This window comes from Furipterus horrens, unplaced genomic scaffold (genome assembly GCF_987537825.1).
Source record: "Furipterus horrens unplaced genomic scaffold, mFurHor1.1.pri manual_scaffold_2, whole genome shotgun sequence".
Lineage (NCBI taxonomy): Eukaryota > Metazoa > Chordata > Mammalia > Chiroptera > Furipteridae > Furipterus > Furipterus horrens.
The window spans coordinates 177,928,374-177,949,003 of NW_028327172.1; the positions used below are offsets into that span (position 1 = coordinate 177,928,374).

At 31.0% G+C, this 20,630-nt stretch overlaps 1 protein-coding gene across 4 annotated transcripts in view; it reads left to right on the forward strand.

Moving 5' to 3' along the window:
- The first annotated feature begins 4,610 nt into the window (after window positions 1–4,610).
- TECRL (trans-2,3-enoyl-CoA reductase like) overlaps window positions 4,611–20,630 on the forward strand; it is a 73,263-nt gene continuing 57,243 nt past the window's right edge. For 2 of the 4 annotated variants that reach the window (XM_090268150.1, XM_090268151.1), the window contains exons 1-2: window positions 4,611–4,932; window positions 16,793–16,844. In XM_090268150.1, the coding sequence (XP_090124276.1) occupies window positions 4,699–4,932; window positions 16,793–16,844 (286 nt within the window). In that variant the 5' untranslated portion in view covers window positions 4,611–4,698. The remainder of the gene's footprint in view (window positions 4,933–16,792; window positions 16,845–20,630) is intronic. The other 2 variants (XM_090268153.1, XM_090268152.1) reach the window with 2 other exon arrangements.

The window sequence follows — 20,630 nt, forward strand, 5'->3', positions numbered from 1 at the left end:
TAGATAATTATGATGTAGAACAGGGGAAAATGAGAGGCTGGGAGATGGTGCATTAAATATTATATATATATATATATATATATATATATATATATATATATATAATAAAATTTTAAAAGACTACAATTACCAAACATTATTTTTAAAATAAATTGTGACATATACACATTTTTTTTCAATTCAAACTTGTTTAATGCGTTGGCTAGTCAGAATTTGTCTCTGTTCTCTAAACCAAGGTGGTCATTATTCATGTTTTTCTCACTTATTTTTATGGAATATTCAATACATATGTTTAGATTGACAACCAATAAGTATTAGTTCTTCTATATTATTATTTTGCAAAATATAGGAAGCCTGAAGAATCAAGAAAAAAATTCAAGAAACTTTAAAAAACATAGATGTGAAAAGTATAGCTACTCATCTAAAAGTATTTTTCTTGATGTAGACAGATAAGTCTGTGTCTTTTTTGGTCCATTTTGACAACAGCAAAACAACTAAATCTTAAGACTATTTTCAGCTACAATGATTTATAGATCATTTAAACTGTCTGTTTTTCTTTTTATTTAATTCACTTACAATTTCAATAACTATTCCTCTTATACCACCTGTATACCTGGTAATTCTTCTTGGTGTTGAACATGCAATAGTCAACAAAATATACTAATTCTTCTGTGGAGCTTACATTCAGTGAAAGGAAGATAAATAAATCCAAATGTAATGTTTTAAATGATGATATGTGTTCAGAAGAAATAAAGAAGAATAAGGACTCCTATTTACGGCTAACAGAGATGAAGTGGTTAGGAAACGTATTATCTTAAGTAGTGATATTTCAGTGAAAATCTGAAAAAAAAAATTAATTAGCCTTGAAATTATCTGAGAATTGTACTCCAAGAAAGCAAATTACAAACCTGAGGGGAGAGATACTTGGTGTTTCCTAGAAACTGCTCGTCCAGAGTGAGGTAGTAGAATAAACAAAGACAGCAGCAGGGCAAGACAGGAGACTGGAGCTCCTGTTCTGTGAAGGACGGTGTTTCTTTTGTGTTAAGAAAATTATAAAAGCAATTTGATTTTTTGAAGGCATTGGCTTTGGAGAAACAAGATTAGAACAAGAGACAGTGGTTTGGAGACTACTGTCATATTCAACTTCTGTGAAGATTGTGAAGTTGCTAAGTTTCCGGATATTTTTGAACAGTAACGCCAACAGCATTTACATATGGAATGGCAAAGGGGTGGGGAAAGGAGATAGAGAATGTTGACCTGTACATTTTGGCCAAAAAAAATGAGAATAATAGCCATTTAGCCAAATGTAAATAATTATAGGGAGAATGTTTACTGGAGAATGTTTACTGATATTTGACACATCTCTTAGGTTAGTGATCCAAGCAAGCTCAATGACAAAGGAAAACCGGGAGAGATGGAATGCTAAAGACCAACTGCTGAAAATGTTTGGTGAGTGTGACTTACTAGGTTAAAAACTGCAGAATGGTTCAAAAACTGAAGACTGAGCCTTGAAGTTTTGATTTGCAAAAATGGATGCTGATGATGATGATCTCATTAAATACAAGTGAGTATGAGCAAGAGACATGTTAAAATGAGGCCAAAAGGGAATAAGTGGAAAGGAAATGGGACAACGGTCTCAGATAAAATTTGCAAGAATTTCTGTATTAAAAACATAAAAATAAAGAGTAGCTAGCTAAAAGATGATATGGGGTAAAGATAACATAAGCGGTATTATGACATTCATGAGTTGATATTAATGATTGAGTAAAAATATTAAATTACAATGCAGTAAAGAAGGGATTAATTGCCAGAATAATGTTTTCAGCCAGGCAGGAGGAAATGGACTATAAATCTTTGAATTAGGATCTATTATCAGTATTTATTTACTTGAATTATTCCAGCTTTGATAAGGAGGGATCTGTTTGGCTCCTGTGTCCTTCTGACAATTCCCTCTTTTAAATAGAAACTATTGTGAAGATGTAACAGTTGTAGTTATATCATTTTACTATAATATAGTAGTAATTTACCTGAGCCATCCAATTAACATCACATCATTCTTCCTACACCCTCAGTGCACATTTATTGATTATTTATGTATTTAGTATATATTTATTGTGCACCTACTTTGTACCAGACACTGCTCTAGGCACTATAGACAGTTTAGGTGATGAAGCAGATCCTTGTGGACCTTTGCAGGGAAAGTTAGATTTTCGTTACATAAGAAGAGAAGCCCCTGCAGTGTTGAGCAGATCATTAAATTATCTTTAAAAAAAAATTATTGTATTTTTTCCATTACAATTTAGTTTCCTTATATCCCCCCCTTCCCGCTGCAATCACCACACTGTTGTCCATGACCATGAGTCCTTTTTCCTTTTTACTCAATCCCTCCACCCCTATCCTCCCCCCACTTATCTTTCACCCTGCTCTCCATCTATGAGTCTGCCCCCATTTCCTTGTTAGTTCAGTTTGTTCATTAGGATGCACAAATGAATGAAATCATATGGTATTTTTCTTTCTCTGATGGGCTTATTTTACTTAGAATAATATACTCTGGGTAATCCATACCATCCAAAGGGTAAGTTTTTCTTTCTCTTTTTAATAGCCAAGTAGCATTCCCTAATGCAAATGCCCATAGTTGTTTTATCCACCCATCTACTCCTGGACACCTGGGCTGCTTCCATGTCTTGGCGATAGTAAATAACACTGCAATGAACATAAGGGTGTTTATGTTCATTCAAATTAGTGTTTTGGGTTCCTTTGGATATATTCCCAGAAGTGGGATCACTGAGTCAAAAGACAGAAACATTTTTAATATTCTGAGGTATCTCCACACTGCCTTTCCCAGTGGTCACACCAATCTGCAATCCTGCCTACAATGCAAAAAGGTTCCCCTTTCTCTACATCATTGCCAACACTTTTTTTGTTTGTTGATTTATTGATGATGGCCATTCTAACAGATGAGAGATGGTATCTCGTTGTGGTTTTACTTTGCATTATTCTGGATTATCTTTTTTTAAGGTAGACACTGCTTACTCTAGCTGCTATATTAAAAAAGAGACAATAGATGCACCTATGTTGATGCATGGAGCCAAGTTCGGAAAGCAATTACAGGTGAGAACGGTGATTAGAAGGTAGTTGTGGAGGTGGTGAGGTGATTATGTTCTGAATTTCCGGTAAATTAGATCTGAGGTATTGGAGAAAGGGAGATGGTAAGAATGATATCAATTTCGGAGTCCTGGACTATTGAGGTAATAAAATAACACGATGTGTATCTATGTAAATACCTTCACACACATTTCTATATTTGATTTTTTTTAAACATTACTAAATTTAATGTTTTTAAAAAATATTTAATATTGAGTGTAGCCCTGTCTGGCATGGCTCAGAGGGTTGGGCATCATACCGCAAAGTGAAAGGTCGCCAGCTGGATTCCCAGACAGGGCACATGCCTGGGTTGTGGGCCAAGTCTCTGGTTGGGGGAGTGCAAGAGACAATGATTGATGTTTCTCTTGCATGTCAATGTTTCTCTCCCTTTCTCCCTCCCTTCCCCATTCTCTAAAAATAAATAAAATTATTTTAAAAAATATTGAGTGTGATGTTGGACTAGAATATGAAAAAGACAACTGAATATGTGCAAGTGGATCTCCAGGGCATAATCTGTAGTAAAATCTTTAGAAAAATACATACTTTTTTAATTATAAAAATAAAGATTAGCCTCATCTGGATATATAGGTTTCACCCTTTATAATTTTAGCCATTTTTTTTGAAATTTTCATTAACAATAGCATCTCAGAATATTATTCTATAATATCCCTTGAATCAGTGACAATACACTTTGGATATTTTTTTACTTGTCTCTTCACCAGATTTGCAGGTCTCAGTGTACTTGAATCTTTTTCACAATCCTATCTTACTAGGTTATTATTTTTATTTTTTATTCTGAGACAATTTAGATTTTCATAATAGTATTATGGTATATATTGTATTTAGTATCAATTTTATATATAAGTTTAAAGATTTCCCAGTCATACAAAATGTGTAGGAATATTAAAGTAAGGCTTACTTCCTTTAACTTATAAAATTACTCTGATCTCTTCTGATCTCTTAGACAACTTGCTATCTTTCTGATTCCTGTATCTAGTGAAGAATTTATCCATTTTGTATTGGATACATACTAAAATATTGCATCTATAAACAAATTGTTATGTGATAATATATTAGGTGTTTGTAATTTTAATTATGAGATAACATTAAGCTAATTCTAAATACATTTTAATAATTTTTCCTTTTATATTGTTAAGCACATCTAAATATAAATGAATAATAATATGTGAACAATATGTTTGAAGATTAGTGCATCCAGAATCCAAAGATAAGAGAACAATCTGTCTATTCCTTTCTTGCTTTGGAATTTGAGAGAGCAGTGGTCATATTAAGAAGCAGAGATAAAAAGAGAAAGCAAGAAATAATTTGAATGCTGGTAAAGTGATCCTTTGCATTGCAGCAATTCACAATGGTGTGTTATATATAGAAATAAAATCAGTCATTGTTTTCAGTCTTGCTAAATAAAACTGAACTATTGGAATGGCATGCCACTTGACCTTTTGGATTTCACGAGCAGTATTTAACTGGTGCGAAGGAAACACACTTGCAAAGTGTCTTCTGTTGAGATGACAGATTCTCCTGGTTCTTTATACAATGTTCAAAAGGCAAAAATCCCTTGCTTCAGAACGCAAAAGAGAATTTTACTCCCAGGGATCTACACGGTCTATACCGAAGATTGATATGAGAAATTTTCCCGCTTTTTCACAACTTATGCTTTCAGCAGGTCCTCTAAAATCAACTCCAGCAGTTAAACAATCAAAAACAACTCACTTTGAGATTGAAATACTTGATGCTCAAACAAGAAAGCAGATATGTATTGTGGATAAGGTGAGTTTATTTATTTAAATTTCTCTTATCTGCCCAATGACTATGAATCTTTTGATTACATGCTGAAAAGACTGTAGTAAAATGTATTCCTGACTTTTAGTGTTAGTTTTTTGGTGAGCAGGATAGATACTTCATAAATTGTTTCAGTAGATGATAGTAACTACATCTTTCACAATCAATTTAAATGGTAGCAAATAACTATTAGTTTCTGTTTTTCCTGCTAATATTAATCACTGTTGGAAGGCAAAATTTTGAGTGCTTATCTTCTCATTGTACATGAAAAAAAAATGCTTCTAGGCTGGTCTTTTCAGGCACTTAACATTTGTATTATCCTAAAATTATAACAGTATTTGTAGAAAATAACAAGCAAAAGCCACTGAAGTTACAAAAAAATTATATTCAATATATATGATAAAATTTCATCATTAAAATTATTTGGAATTAATTGAATTATATCTTGAAAAATGAAAAACTCATTTTTATGAAAGTTTTACTTATTTAAAACAACAGGTTTCAAGTGCTTTAAGGGAATTTATTGCTTAATGTTATCCACATATTTTAGATCACAAATATTCCACTAAGATAAAGATATATATATATATATAAATGTATATATATATTTCTTAGTTCACATAATCATGTGTACATTGTAGATATACATATGTACAATATTTCAAATATTTTTAGTCTTCCAAAACTTTGAAAAGACACTAGTAGTTTAATTTATTATGTAAAAGATTGGTATTTTAAATAAAATACATCTTTACTTATTTTTCTTTACTGCAGTGTTAAGATTTTTGCTATTGTTCTAAAAATAACAGTGAATCACTGATTCAGTTTAACTATGCTTAGCCCTGTTTCTAGATAAGAAAGAAAGAGAAGGGCTTGTTTACTGTTGTATTGTCAAAAAGAAGTTATCATATATTTTCTTATTTAGTAATTATAACATTAATACCAGTCTATTATTTTGATAGTATTAACTTTTATTTACAGATGGAAATAAAAAAATAAAATTATTTTACAGGTTCATACAGGATATATAAGAACATAGATTTAAAACCATTTCTATGCAACTCTAAATCATATTATTTTTCTATAATACCATTGGAGCAACATTTAAGTGATAAATATATATGTATATACATATATGATGTGTAAAGAATTTTAACATATGTATTTCATACGTAGTATAATATTTAACAGTCCATTAAAGTTTTTATATTTTTGTTATGTACAAAAATAAAATTATTCAGAAGTTGCTGATGTTTGTAACATCTCACCACTGAAAATTCAAAAAGATTTCAATAATACATTTAAATGAAGGGAAACAGGGAAATCAGTAGAATGGATATTCAATTGGTCAAGATATATAAAGATCAAGATCTTAAAATGAGACTCATTATTTTGTCCTTTTTGATATGTACTTAATCCTTGACAAAAAAAAATAAATAAATAACTCCTTAAAATAATGAGAAATGGATGAGCTGGGCTTCTACTTATTTTCCTCAAACATACGTATTTCACGTTATTGAGATTTTATTTGAAGCTACAACATTGCATTTTACATTCTAGTAATAATTAAATTGCATAAATTTAATAAGCATGTAGAAATCCAGCATTTCTTAGCAGTAAAGATTTGCATTTCCAGTAGCAAACTCATAGGGAAACTCTGTAGGCCTAGATATGGGATTAATTTTGGATCCTTCACAGCTTTTATTGGTCAATCAGCACCATATGATCTGCAATTTTTACATCCAAGTCTTATTTTTGTAATATTGTAAGTTGTCTCATAATGATGGCCAGACACTTAAATGAAAAAAAAAAAAAGAATTAATTTATTCTTTTCTTGTTTCATGATTTCTAACAGTTCAAATTTGTAAACATGAGAAAGATTGATTTTGCTTGCTATTCATGATATGTTTTTCTTAGACAAATTAATAGCTGTATTAACAGTAAGACATGCTAAATGCCTTTCATTGCATTTGGCTCTACCTAGTATACAAAAGAAGTGCTGCTCATGTCTTACTCTTTATCTTTCAGTAAGTATTCTCCAATAAAGTTGTAAAAGTTAGAGGTCATGTACTTCGGAATTAATCATATCTGAACTGAATCCCTGCTATATCTATCATATCAACAAGGCTCAGGAAATTCACTGAATTTCTGATCCCAAGAACACTTATTTAGAATATAGGTTAATAAAATCTATTTTTGTAAGCTTATAGTGAAGATTAAGAGAATGATATATACCAGACTTAGCATAGTGCCTTGAACAGAATAAGAAATAAATATTTTTGTATTTTTAATGATCAAAAGTTAAATTTAATAAATGACTCATGGACATGGACAACGGGGAGGGATATGATTGCGGGAGAGGGGGTGGGTTGGGTGGGGGAGAGAAATTGGGAGAAAAGGAGACAACTGTAATTGAAAAACCAAAAAAAAAAAAAAAAGTTAAATTCAGTGTGTATAAAAAAAATATAAGAAAAAACAAGTATTGAAACATGATAGTGGCACAGAATTTCAATTTGACTTCTTAATAACTATCCATTGACATGACTTGTTAAAAATGCTTAGGTTAGATATAAATATTTGGGTAACTTTAATGGTTTAATATGTATGAATCTTATTAATATATGCTGTTTTATTAGAAATTGTGTTTGCATCTAGGTATCATACCATTAACTTTAGAATGGGTAAAGTGAAGATATTCATGAGACAAAAACATTAAGAAAATTCCTGGGACTGAAGGAAATATATTAAATCATGTTCTTCTTGCACACACACACACGCACACACACTTCAAACAAACAAAACAGTTGCTATTTCCTTAAATATCTTCTCCAGCATCAGTCCCATTTCTCCCATTACTTCTATTATGTTCATTTCATGTACCCACATTTTCTTCTTATTATTTCCTCCTAAACACATGCCATTCAGACATTTGCCTCCACTGCTTTCCAGAATATGAACCTGCTAAGGTCATCAAAGGCCGTGGTAAATTCCTTGCTAAATCTGAAGGTCAATTCCCACATTATAACTTATTCAGTGTATTAGGAACATTTGCCACTGTTAAGTACATTCTTCTGAAAACACTTTTGCTATTGAAGTTCCAGGATAATACTACACCGTTTTTTTTTCAAACTTTCTATTGGTCCCTCCTTTTTCTGTTGCTACTACTTCATTATCTGACTTATTAGATGTGGAATGTCACCAACTCATTCATCAGAACTTCTCTCTATATTAGGTCATTTACCTTATTGAGTTCTATAGTGTTAAATATCATCTGCCTATTGATGACTCATAAACATGTAATTGCAATTTATATTCTCCCTTGAATTATAAATCCATTTATCTATGTATCTATGCATACATCTGTCTATCTATCATCAATTTGTCCATTTAAATGTTTACTAGGCACCTCAGATTTATTTTACTATATCTAAAACTGAACATTTGGTCTTCCATAAGAAACTTTTCACAAGATTTTTCAGGTCCGTAAGTGCAATCAGATTCTTGAAATAGCTCAAACCAAACACTTAGAGGCATCGCCACTCTGGATCTAATCTCAAAACACAAATACAATCTGTCTTCTCAGTGGTGCCTTCACACAGACCTAGAAAATGAAAACCTTTAACTACCTCTTCTGCCAGAATGCCTAAAATTGTCCTGTTTCTGTCCTTAGTACCTTTAAAATCTTCTGTACACAACAACAGAACTAGCGTGTTGTTCAGATAATAATAATCACCACTCAAAACCAGCCAATGTCCTCCTTTTGGTCCTGATTTAACTTTTTTTTCTTTCAGGGACTTTGTTTACTACCTTTGAAAACTGCTAAATCTGGCAAAATTTTCTATTACCCTTCCTTGTTCTATTTTTTTACTAACATTTATTTCCTTTTTCATTTTATGTTCATTTGGCTTACACTTTGTATGTCAGCTTTACAAATCAAGGGTTTGGTTTTTATCGTTCCTGTATCTCCAACATTTAGAACAAGTGCTTGACACAAAAAAACCATTTGTACTAAATATATCAGTACCTGTTCAAGAGATATGTGGATTTCATAATGCCCTCATGTTTAGCACTGATAGTTTTAAGGTAAAGGAGTATATTTGAAAATACTTATAATATTTTCTGAATCAAGTTATCATTGAAATAAATGTAAAAATATTCATAAAAAAGACACTTAAATATTTCATTCTACTGAATGCCCAAATTGCTCCAAGCTTGCTTCCATCCATGATATATAGTATTTAACTTTGTACGTGTATAGTTTACTAACAGATAGTCACGTTATGATTACAGAATCTAACAAAAAAGAGAATAGAGATGGAGTTATTTAACTATTTTAATTATTTCCTATGAATGATTAAAATAATATGACTAACTAGGGATGATAAGATGGAGAATATATTTATATTGTTAAATATCATTCTTATGTGTTTTTTGGAACATCAAAAATACATCAGAAATATAAATTTAAGAACCTTAGCAGTAAATTATTTCTAGTTGCTAACTATCCCTGCCTCACTTCTATTTTGTAAAATGTCAGAAGTTTATCTTGTGATAAGTTGATGATTGAAGAGCATGGCAAAAGCTCTAAAACTAAGATTGATAAACATTTCCAATATCATTTCATTCTTTTTTCTTTAATCTTTTTTCCCAGGAACTTGACCACAATAGCCCTCTTTCTCCTGTTGTTAATTTGTTCTCTGCCAAATATCTCAAAAGCTTTTAAAAGACTTCTTACAAATAAAATAAAGCACTCAATAATTCTCCTAAGACTAAAAAATACCAGCTTTTACCTGAAAACAGAAGAGAATATTATAGTGTAGTAAGACTGCATAAACTTTTGAGAATTTGTAATTTTTGTCCTTGTCACTTTTAATATTTCATCTTGGGCAGACTACCCAGCAAATCAATACCTCCATTTGTTCATCTGCAAAGTGACCATGGCATCTGTTTTAAAATGGTCTTATGACAGAACTCAGAGCACCTGCCTTTATTTGGGTGCATGGATGGGATGAGTTTCTGGGCTAAAGCTGAACTGATCAATTCAAACCAAAAGAGCAGGATTTTAGTAAATCCCTATGGGGTCTTATCTAAGGTGCACACACACAAAAATGCACTGGGAGGCGAGGGGACTGTTCATCACAAAGGCTACTGGGAAAATCATATCAGGAATGTACATTTACTTGTGACTCTGAAGGCCACTATCTAGAATGTGTGATTGCATGTGGGCTAGTGTCACTTTAAGGTCATTTCAGGTCACTAGTTGAACAAAAGAGATGCCAAGCCAGCGATACTATGGAGTAGTTTAGCTCAACTCTTGAAAACACATGAAGATATGCATGCAGTACTGGTTATCAAAAAGTTCACGATGAAGGAGTTTGCAGTTCTTTCATGATCTAACTGTTCAAACATAAAATGTAAGGATTATATTTACATAATATATTTCTGGGAAATTAAAATCAAATTATATATTAGGCATGTACCTTGTCCAGATTAACATTTTACTGGTACTTTTGGGGTAGTTTAACAAATAACTATCAGAATAATTACCTAACTTGTTGCTGTGACCTTAGTGTGTCCTTAGTGCTTAAAATTTTTAATTCCTTTCGTGTACCTTAGTGCTCAAAATTATTACTGACAACTTTCCTGTAACTATTATTCATATAATTAGTATTTAATAAATGAGCAACTTAAAACAACTGTAAGAAATCAAAATTCCACTACGCTATATTTTAAATTATTTAGACTCCAGGGAGAAAGGACTGAAGGGGCAATATTGCAGCAAGTGGATACTGATATTTATATAACATCAATACTTTTAATATCCTCACACCACATGTGTCTGGACAAATGTATGCTTCCTGAGATCTTAAGTCTACACTACTAGAAGCATAGGCATAATCAAATACATATTTTTTGCTAGAATTTGTGTAATGACAGCATCTAAGTTAAACACAGTTTTAAATTGTACATAAATGTGAATGATCTTAGATTTATGTATATTTACATTACATCTTACTTTCTGCTATGAAAATTATGCTGTTTGCATGACTACATTTACAAGAGCTCACAGGTTTAGAGGGCAGTCATTGTTTGAAGTTATTGCTCTTAAAACACTTTCAATTGATTACAACTAAGTACTACTTACAAAAATCTTACAGAAACATAACACCAGAATGTTACCTGATCCTTCATCCTTCCCTCACTCTCTCCTTTTCTTCTATCTTGTTTTTTTTCTTTCTTTCTCTTCATATACAAATACATTGAAGAATACTTATCTTCCAGTTAGTAGGCACTGCAAAAGACCCTGGGAAAATAAGGATGAAATCAAACCTAATACAGGGTGGCAACAGTGTTTTGTGAATACACAAAACAGAGTTTATTCTTTTATTATTATTTGTTAATTATTGTATTATTTTCTATACAAACATGTATAAAACTACTTAGCTACACCCCATATATTTCTTTCTCTTCAGATGTTGACAGTATTGTGATTGATAGTGACATGTAAATAGTGCCACACAAAATAATGTAACAGAAGCTAAAACAGGTATGAACAAAGTGATGCTGAGCCTAGATGAATAATTTTCTTTTCTACTGAAGAAATGAAGAATGGCTCTAGATATCTCTTTCAGTTATAAACAGCCCAAGCACACTGAAGGACCATCATGAGGATATTTCTTTTTTTTTTTTTTTAAGGCTATTTATAAGAGTAAAGAGTAATCTCCTAGACTAGACATTATCTCCTGTATCTACCTTCCATCCTCAGCCTTTTTTCAGGCTTTGAGTGAAGGCACATTGCTAGAGAGATACCTCTGGAGAATTTAGGAAGGAAGGCGAGGATGAATTCCCTCCCCACTTAGGAGTTTCTAAGATGCAAACTTGTCAAGCTCAATACCATGAGTATATTATATTTTATTAGGGGATTTTTAAACTGACAGTCATCAAATAATTTTCAATCCCTCTTGATCTACTTGGATTCAACTGAGTAATATGAGCCCACCAGTGTGTAGCCACATAAAACCTTTGAATGTCACACTCGTTTATTTTCCAATGAGAAGTTAATTCTCTTTTGGCAGATTTTGAACTCCCTACCACATCTAGATAACAGATATTTTATTTTAGAATTAATCTTATTTTTAAAGAATGTTATACCTCTGCTGCTTGTAAACTCACCATTCTAACAACATTTTGTGAAAAGCGTGAATCAGTTATCACCTGTCCTTTCTTTCTTATTTGCAGTTTAAGTGTTCTCTTTCCACACTTTTACTGCCTCCAGAATAAACACTTAATATTGATTTATGTTTTATGTTTGGGTGTTTCTAATTTTGCAATAATTGGTTATTTGATTTTTAAACCCAAGTGAAATATAATAATTATTTTAGCAAAATATTTGTTGAGTTACTGATGGTCTAATTATATCTTTTATCTGTCAACCCTGGTCTCCATGACATTGAATACAGACTTATTATCTGCTTCTAATAAACTTCATTTAATAAAATTCTTTTATAGTTCAACCTTAATTAAATCAGGACTTTAATACAGAATCCTGAGGTCTTTATTCAGATGATACTGTCCTCATTTTTATAGACAGGCAATTTCAGAAAGTTGTCACTCTGAAATTCCTGAGAAATTACTTTTATCTTAAGAGCTATTTTATGTAAAATTTTCAGCTCTTGACATGGTAAGACCATAAACAACAGAACAGCGACAGCCATTGACATGTTGATTGTTGAAATAAAATCTGTTTCATTTTAAAATGGGAAGGTAAAATCAAATACATTTTTTCTAATTAAAAAAACAGATTCATGAATTCACATATTTGCTTTAAGTATTCAATCATCATTTCTGCAATTGTATAGACATAATGTCTTCTCAGCCTCTGTTGGTAACAGAATAATTTAAAAGGCTCATTTATGTCATAGTTTATGCATGTAGGCACAATTTGCCTAAGGACCTAAATGTCAAGCTGACTGTTCTTGGGGCTATACAGTGCTAACATAAAAAAATAATCTGTACTCAAAATGTACCCTTGGTACTAAACACAAACATATTCATTTCAACTTTGCCTGATTATAGTTCTTCTATTTACTCATACAATCAAATCAGTCTTAATAAAAAGTGGTGATGTGTGCACCTCTATGATCTATAATGTATACATGATGGAATAAGTAGTTTTTTTTAGATTTGTCCATGCTATAGCTTCATGATTATTTACCTATGAGGTTGAAGAGGCCAAGGCACAGAAAATGATTGCAATATGACAAAGTGTTCCCTTCAATAAAGAATTCACCTATGGAAGTAACTCTTTAAAGAAGATATGGACAAAGTCTCACCTTAGTTTATCAAGTTCCTGACTCTCTAGAATCTATTTCTGTTCATACTGTATCCAATCAATAAACATCTTATTCTATACACAGTATATTTAATCACTGAACTGTTACCATCCTAATTTAAGTCACCATCACCTCTAACAAATGGATTGATCTAAATGGGTCTTCACTGAATGCACACAGTCTATGTAGGAACACAGAATACATCTACCACTGTTTATTTCAGATGTAGTTACAGCATATAGCTTCCACAATATCACCAGGTAAAATGTAACTTTGAATTTATTCTTGCAGGTGAAATGCTGTTTTTATTGAAAGGTCATTTTAATTGTCATCTAGAATCTGTTTAACTTACAGAAGCCAGACTGAGTCTTTTAAAACCTAAGGTATAATGTTATTCTTCGGACAAAAACACTCTGACAAGTACACATCTCACTCAGAAAATACAACCTGCTCTCCCATATTCTAAAAGGGTATGCATTATCTCTGCATCTTCATCTCTCCAATCTTATCTTTAACCACTCTGTACTCTACTGCAAACACATTGGCTTGCTTGCCATTTCTCAACCACTCTTGGTGTGGTGATACATCACAGTCTCTGACCTTGTCCATTCCTCTGTCTAGAAGTATCTTCTTCAGCATATCAGCATAATTTGATCACTAGTTTAGGCCTTTGCTCATATTCTCATCTTCCTATCAGAATCATGCTTCTTTGCATTATTTCTTATATCCTACCTTTACTTTAGTTTCATTTTAGAACTTATCACCTTCAAATATATTACATATTTTTTAAATTTTTTGTCTTATTTATTCTAGAGTATCGTTGCAATGTGTGTCATTGTGCCACAGTGCTTTCGAAATAGAATTCACTGCACCACTGTCTACATTTAACCCAGCTCTGTTGCTTGTTGACTATGTGACAGGGTGCAGTCCTCATAATGTCAAAGTACATCAGTTTCTGCATTTGCAACTGGGAAATAATAATACCTAACTCTTTGGGTTGTTGGAAATATTAAATGAGTTAACTGCTTAAATGAGCACTTGGTACATAGAAAACGTGACATGGTTATTACATTAAAACAGAGTACAGGTCTCCATGTGTGTGTTTTCCCGCTCCTATATGCATAACATAGAAAAGTTACTGGTTCATATTTGGTACTCAGTTATATTTTTGAATGAAACAACAAACTCTCAAACATATTTACCATGTGCTATCAGGTAAGCTTGAATCCTTTTGATAATCATTGATTTGTGTATTATCAACAGTGATGAGACTTATGTTAAGATCAAAGACAATACTTAGAATAGATATTATGAACAGCAAGCCTTATTTGGACAGTGAACACTTTATAAAAGTTTTTTTTTTTAATCCATATTAGTTAACTAATAAATTGTGTATTTTTAGGAAGATACTTATATTTCATGACCACTATTTCTTAATCTTTTAAAGACTCAGTATCACATACTTCATAAGGTTGTTTATATGGTCAAGTGACCAACCATATTAACAGATTTACATATATTAAAGGTGTAAGAGATGTGCAGTCTCCTAAAATTAATAAATTTAATCTAGTTATTTAAAAATCCAGTAATGTCTTGAATATAAAAAATATCTAATAAATAACAGTACCCTTGAGGCTAGGCTAAATAATTACTCCAAATAATCAATGATTTATAACAACAAAGGTTTAATTATCACTCATATAACATGCCCAGAGGATGAGCTATGGCTTTACTCTGAACTCTATTCTGGAACTAGGTAGATGAAACACTGCTTGGTATTGTCATTGTCACTTTCCAAGTAGAGTGAACAGAGAGGTGGTATCTACATTTGGGCTACTATAAAGAATCATCATAGAATGGTAGCCTATAAATAACTGAAATTTATTTATCCAAATTCCGGAGGTTGGAAGTAGAAGACCCAGGTGCCAACATGGTGGGATTCTGATAAGTATTCTTTACAAGGTTGCAGACTGGCATTTCTCATTGATCTAAAGGGCTAAATAGTTCTCAGTCTTTTTATAAGGACATTAATTCCATTAGGAGGGCTCCACTTACCAGACTTAATTACTACCCCCAAATCCCTCCTCTTAATATCATCACATTGAGGGTTAGGATTTCAATATGTAAGTTTTGAAGGGACACAACATTCAGTTCATAATAGTTGGTGAAAACAGACTGGCTCTTAAAGCTTCGGCTTGGATGTTAAGAGTAGTGCTTCTTCTCACATTTCACTGGTCAATCAAGGCACATGAGCAAGCCAGAGTTCAACATGGGGAAGAGACAACATATCCCCTCTGGGATATGTTTGAGCATTATAAATCTACCTGAGTAAGCAAAGACTGCAACAAAGATATTTACTACAAAATTTATGTTCTAAAATTTATTCACTTTTTTTCATTAATTTGTTTAGTTGTAACAATCCTAGCTGCCTAGTTTCTAAGCAGGAAGATAAGTGAACTCGCAGCAAGCAAGTGCAGGGACAAGTACAAGAAATAAGATCAAGAAACTTCCATAACACGTATGTATCATGGCAGGTCCTAGGTGGATACGTAAGAACTCACCATGCCTTTCATGTACCTAGTTGAATAATATTGTCTAAATCTTTAATTTTTCCTCTGAATTTGGCTAACGTTGCTCCAGAAAAAGCAGTCTTCAAAGACTTATTTAATCCCCTGTCAGGGCACATATACTCACATCCATGTTTCTCTCCCTCTTTTTCCATCTCTTCTACTCTCTAAAAATAAGTAAGTGAAATCTTAAAAAAAAGGATTGCAATGCGTTGAGGTGTTCTGATAGAACATTTACCCTCATCAATTTTCCAATTTAAATAAAGAAACACTTTTTCATTCATTTATTTTAATATTTAAAATATAGATTTGGTGAATGGAGAGTAACTTTGGATGGGATTTTTAATAACATAACAAACTAGAGGGCTTAGATTCCTTTTTTTTCTTCTGATAATATTCTAAATAAACATTTTTCTTTTTGTCCATGCAAGTCTATTTGATATCCCAAGGTTTCTTTCTTTATAAATGGTGAGGATAAAGTAAGTTTACAGTTGTGAACATACAAAACACAAACTTCATTCCTGTATTATTGTTTATTAATTATTGTATTATTTTTTATATGAACAGCTGTAAATCTACTTTTGCCTTATCCTGTATATATTCTTTTATCTTCTATTTACCTTGTGCACTTACTCATCTTTTAATTATTTCACTTATTTAAAAACAAGAAATTAAATATTATGAAGAGAAAACTCAAAAACTTATTTTAGAGATATCGACTAGGATGAACTCTATCATTACACGATTATTGTCATATTTAAATTAAAATATTAGAAAAAGGTATATAGATGCAATATTTCAAGTTTTCAAAGCAATAATGGCTAAAAAGCTAAACAAAATATGCAAGCTGTTTTGTAATAAAGTTATAATTCAAACGTGTTATGTTTCCTTATTAAAGATATTCAGTAGAGTTTTTTCTTATAACTCCATTACCTTTTCTTTTCATAGGTGATGCAAACATCTACTATTCATGATGTTAAACAAAAATTCCACAAAGCATGTAAGTTATATATATATATATTTTAGAATTTATATTATAACCTTATTTTTATTAAATTGATTCAGAATTATCACAAGAATAAGTCTAATGTTATAATAGAAAGATAGTATGAACAGAATATTTTAACATGGAACTCAGAAATAATATTATGGTAAATAACTCTTGATCATGAACATTCTTGTATCTTATTCTCTAACTGATGTTTAATTGTATTATTCTTTTGGTTGTTCACAAACCTGTTTTCTAGATCATATATGAACAATTTCATTCTAACAGAACACTTCCTATATGTAAAGATATTAATCAATACAAAATATTTCTTTATATTTAAGCAAAATATTAAGCAAAAAATTTAATAAATGCATTTATATTTGTCAAATTGCTTCCACATAGTAATTGCTTATATATTTAAATTAATTAGTTACTTTTATTAATAGCTAAATATATCCTATTAAGGGATCTCATAATTATTTTCCTGGAAATATTGATATGAAGTTAATATAAATTAGATTTTTAGTTTTACAATATTTAAACAAAGTTTACTCATAGACATACTGAAAATGTCTGTAAGTGCTAGGGAACATTTTAAAAATGATTTTTAGATCACTTTTATAGATTCACAGCAAAACTGACAGAAAGTACACAGAATCTCCATTTATCCCCTACACACACACATGCACAACTTTCCCGACCATTAACATTCCTCATTAGAGTGGTACAATTTTTACAACGCAGTAACCTATATTGACACATCATTGTTACCCAAAGTCCATAGTTTACACCAAATTTCATTCTTGGTGTTCTACAATCTATAAGTTTTGCTGTAGAAAAATTTTAATCTTTCAGTTGAACCATGTTTCTTTTCTTAAAATATTTCTTAAGTTCAGAAATTAGAATATTAACCTGTTTAATAATACCTTCACATAAAGTAGATAGACGTGCTTTTATTATTTTCATTATTTTTTCAGGAAAGATATAGGATATTTACTGAATACTTTCTGTACATGTAACATTATGTTAGACATAATAACTTAATGGAAGTAGAAGACATCCTTGTTTGACTTCAAAAAACAGCCTTAGAGGAAGGCAACTAAAATACTCAATGAATCTAAAAATTATAAACACAGAGCGAGAAGCATTTATAATTTTAATAGGCATAGAAAGCATAAATGTGTTGGAACAGAATTATTTGAAATATTATTTAAATTTTTATAGACCATGACTTCTGGTATTTTACCACAAGGACATATAAGAATTGAATATGTAGAAGAAGACCATGAAGGGATTATAGTAAGGAAAAAAAAAAAAAAAAAGAAGATAGATCAAAAGATCTGCCATGGATTAATTTTCTGTTTTTAGCAATCAAATTCTACATATATTTATGCCAATATTTTATAAATTATTAAAAAGGTCTTAAACTCCAAATTCATTTCTTATTCGATAATCTATATAAACCATGATACCATAATTATTTCCACAAGTATTTCCTATTTACATTCTAAATGCTTTTGGTTTATGTCTTTCTTTGCATAAAATATGCTTCTCATTAAAGAAGTAATGAATTGCCATCTTTGAATAGACTTAGATCGATTTTATCTAAGAAAATGGTTTCATAAAACTTGGAGTGTAGTAATAAGTGAGAGGATATTTGAAAATGATTTTTTTTACTATAAAGTAAAAAGATGTAAGATAAATATTTGCATTTAAATTGATATAATATAAGAAATATTACTTCAGTATTTGTCCTGAAATGAGGAAATGAATCAAAGACTAATGTATCTGTAGAAAGAATGTGCAATACATACAAGTGTGATTTTATAACTGTGTTGATAGCTTGTTTCTATATATAGACATACATAAAAATTACATGGAATCTTAAAATTATAAATCCAGAATTTTTGTACTTATGTGGCCCAGAACCTATTTCTAGTAATTAGGCAAGTGGAGTTAGGTAGTTTGTAGAAAATCCTAGAAATGTGCAGTTTCTGAATTAGAAAATTAGATATGACAATAATATGGTTAGTTTTAATAGCTGATTATATCAAGTCTTAGAGATATCTTGACAGCAATTAACTTACTTTTTTAGGCACAGTTCAAATCTTTAACAGTTGCATAAATTGTAACTTATTTTTTTACTTTTACAAAAGTATCTTTATTTGAAAGTATATCCATCATTTACAGAAAAATTATATTCAGAATATTTTGCATCTGTTATACTAAATTAAAAATATATATATTGACCTTCAGATTTTAGAAAATAAAGGCACAAAAACATGTCTTGCTTGTATTACATTACAGAGAAGTAGTTCAAAGATAATTAAATTGGATATTATGTTTACTATATTTTCCAAATCATAAAAAGAAACCAAACATTTTTAACACTAATAATATATGACTTTATGTACAATGGTAAAACTAAAAAGGTACATGATAATTCTCTTCATATTTTATTTGTTTAGCATATTTTAAGAGCATGTAACATTGAATACTTTATTCAAATTTATAAATATATTCAACCAATAATAATCACACACACACACACATATATATTGCACATGTACACCAGTTATAACTAAATAGCTACAATTGTTAGGTTTTTATAGACTTCTTTACTTTCTGATGCCAATTTATTTAATTTTTATTATGACTTTTCTGATTATGTTTATTTTCAGGCCCTTGAGTTATAATAAGAATTGTTAATCTTGTAGGAAAAATAAGTAAAACCTTGTAGGAAGACTGGTTTCCAGAGGGAAGGATGCTCCTTATCTCTAGCCTTTGCTCTCTTTGGTGTTCTCACTGATCTTGGCTTCTTGTCTGCCTACTATTTCTCTGGCTTCTATCAGCTTTACATTTTTCTTAGTTTTATTTTGGAACTTCTTTTATCATGATTTTTCTTATCATAAAATAACTGTCTTACACTCTGCCAAAGTTCATAATTTGTCATTTCTTCTTTGTTATGAATCATTTTTCAGATTACCTTGGTAACATCAGCAATTAGACTGGTGAGGAAATAGGGGAGGAAAATGCAATTACAATGTTAGCTGTTATGGTAAAATGAAAAGAACAATGATTTTCATAAAAGAGGCACCTGTTAAACTATAAATTATATATACACACGCATACACAAACCCACACAAAAACACATTTCTTTCAACTGCTTCTCCTCATCTCATTTAACATACCAAAAATTGGGGAAATGCCCTCAGCTGCACATTCTCCACTAGTCTTTCTTTACTTCCACCCACTTATTTGTGACACTTAAAATTATTGTTCTTGCTTGTACCTTGAAGTCTTTCCTGGAGAGCTTCAGGGCTTTTCACACTCATTTCTCTCCGTATCTCCCCTATATTCACTCCCATCTTCTTACAAAGGTTGCACATAGAAATTACACCTTGTCAAAACCGAGTTGAAAAATAAGGATCCATGCAAATGCAGGGAACACTCAGACTAAAAGAATGTAAAAAACTTCTAAGATTTCAACAGAGCATTTAAAAACATCTCCATGTATGTCATATGAGTACCTATCCAGGCTGAGCAGCATTACCCTATTTCATGTTGTTTAATTAACTTTTTCCATGTATTCTTTAGTTTAAGTGCAATTTATTCTCTCTTTGAATAGAATATAACTTATTTGAATAATTCTTAATCTTTTTGGAAAACAATATAACTTATAAAGAATCACAGCCACTGTATACATACTAATTTAAATTTGTCATGATAGATGAGATCTGTCCAGAAGATATTCATCCATGTAATATGAAAAAAAGGACAATTATTTAAAAAGAT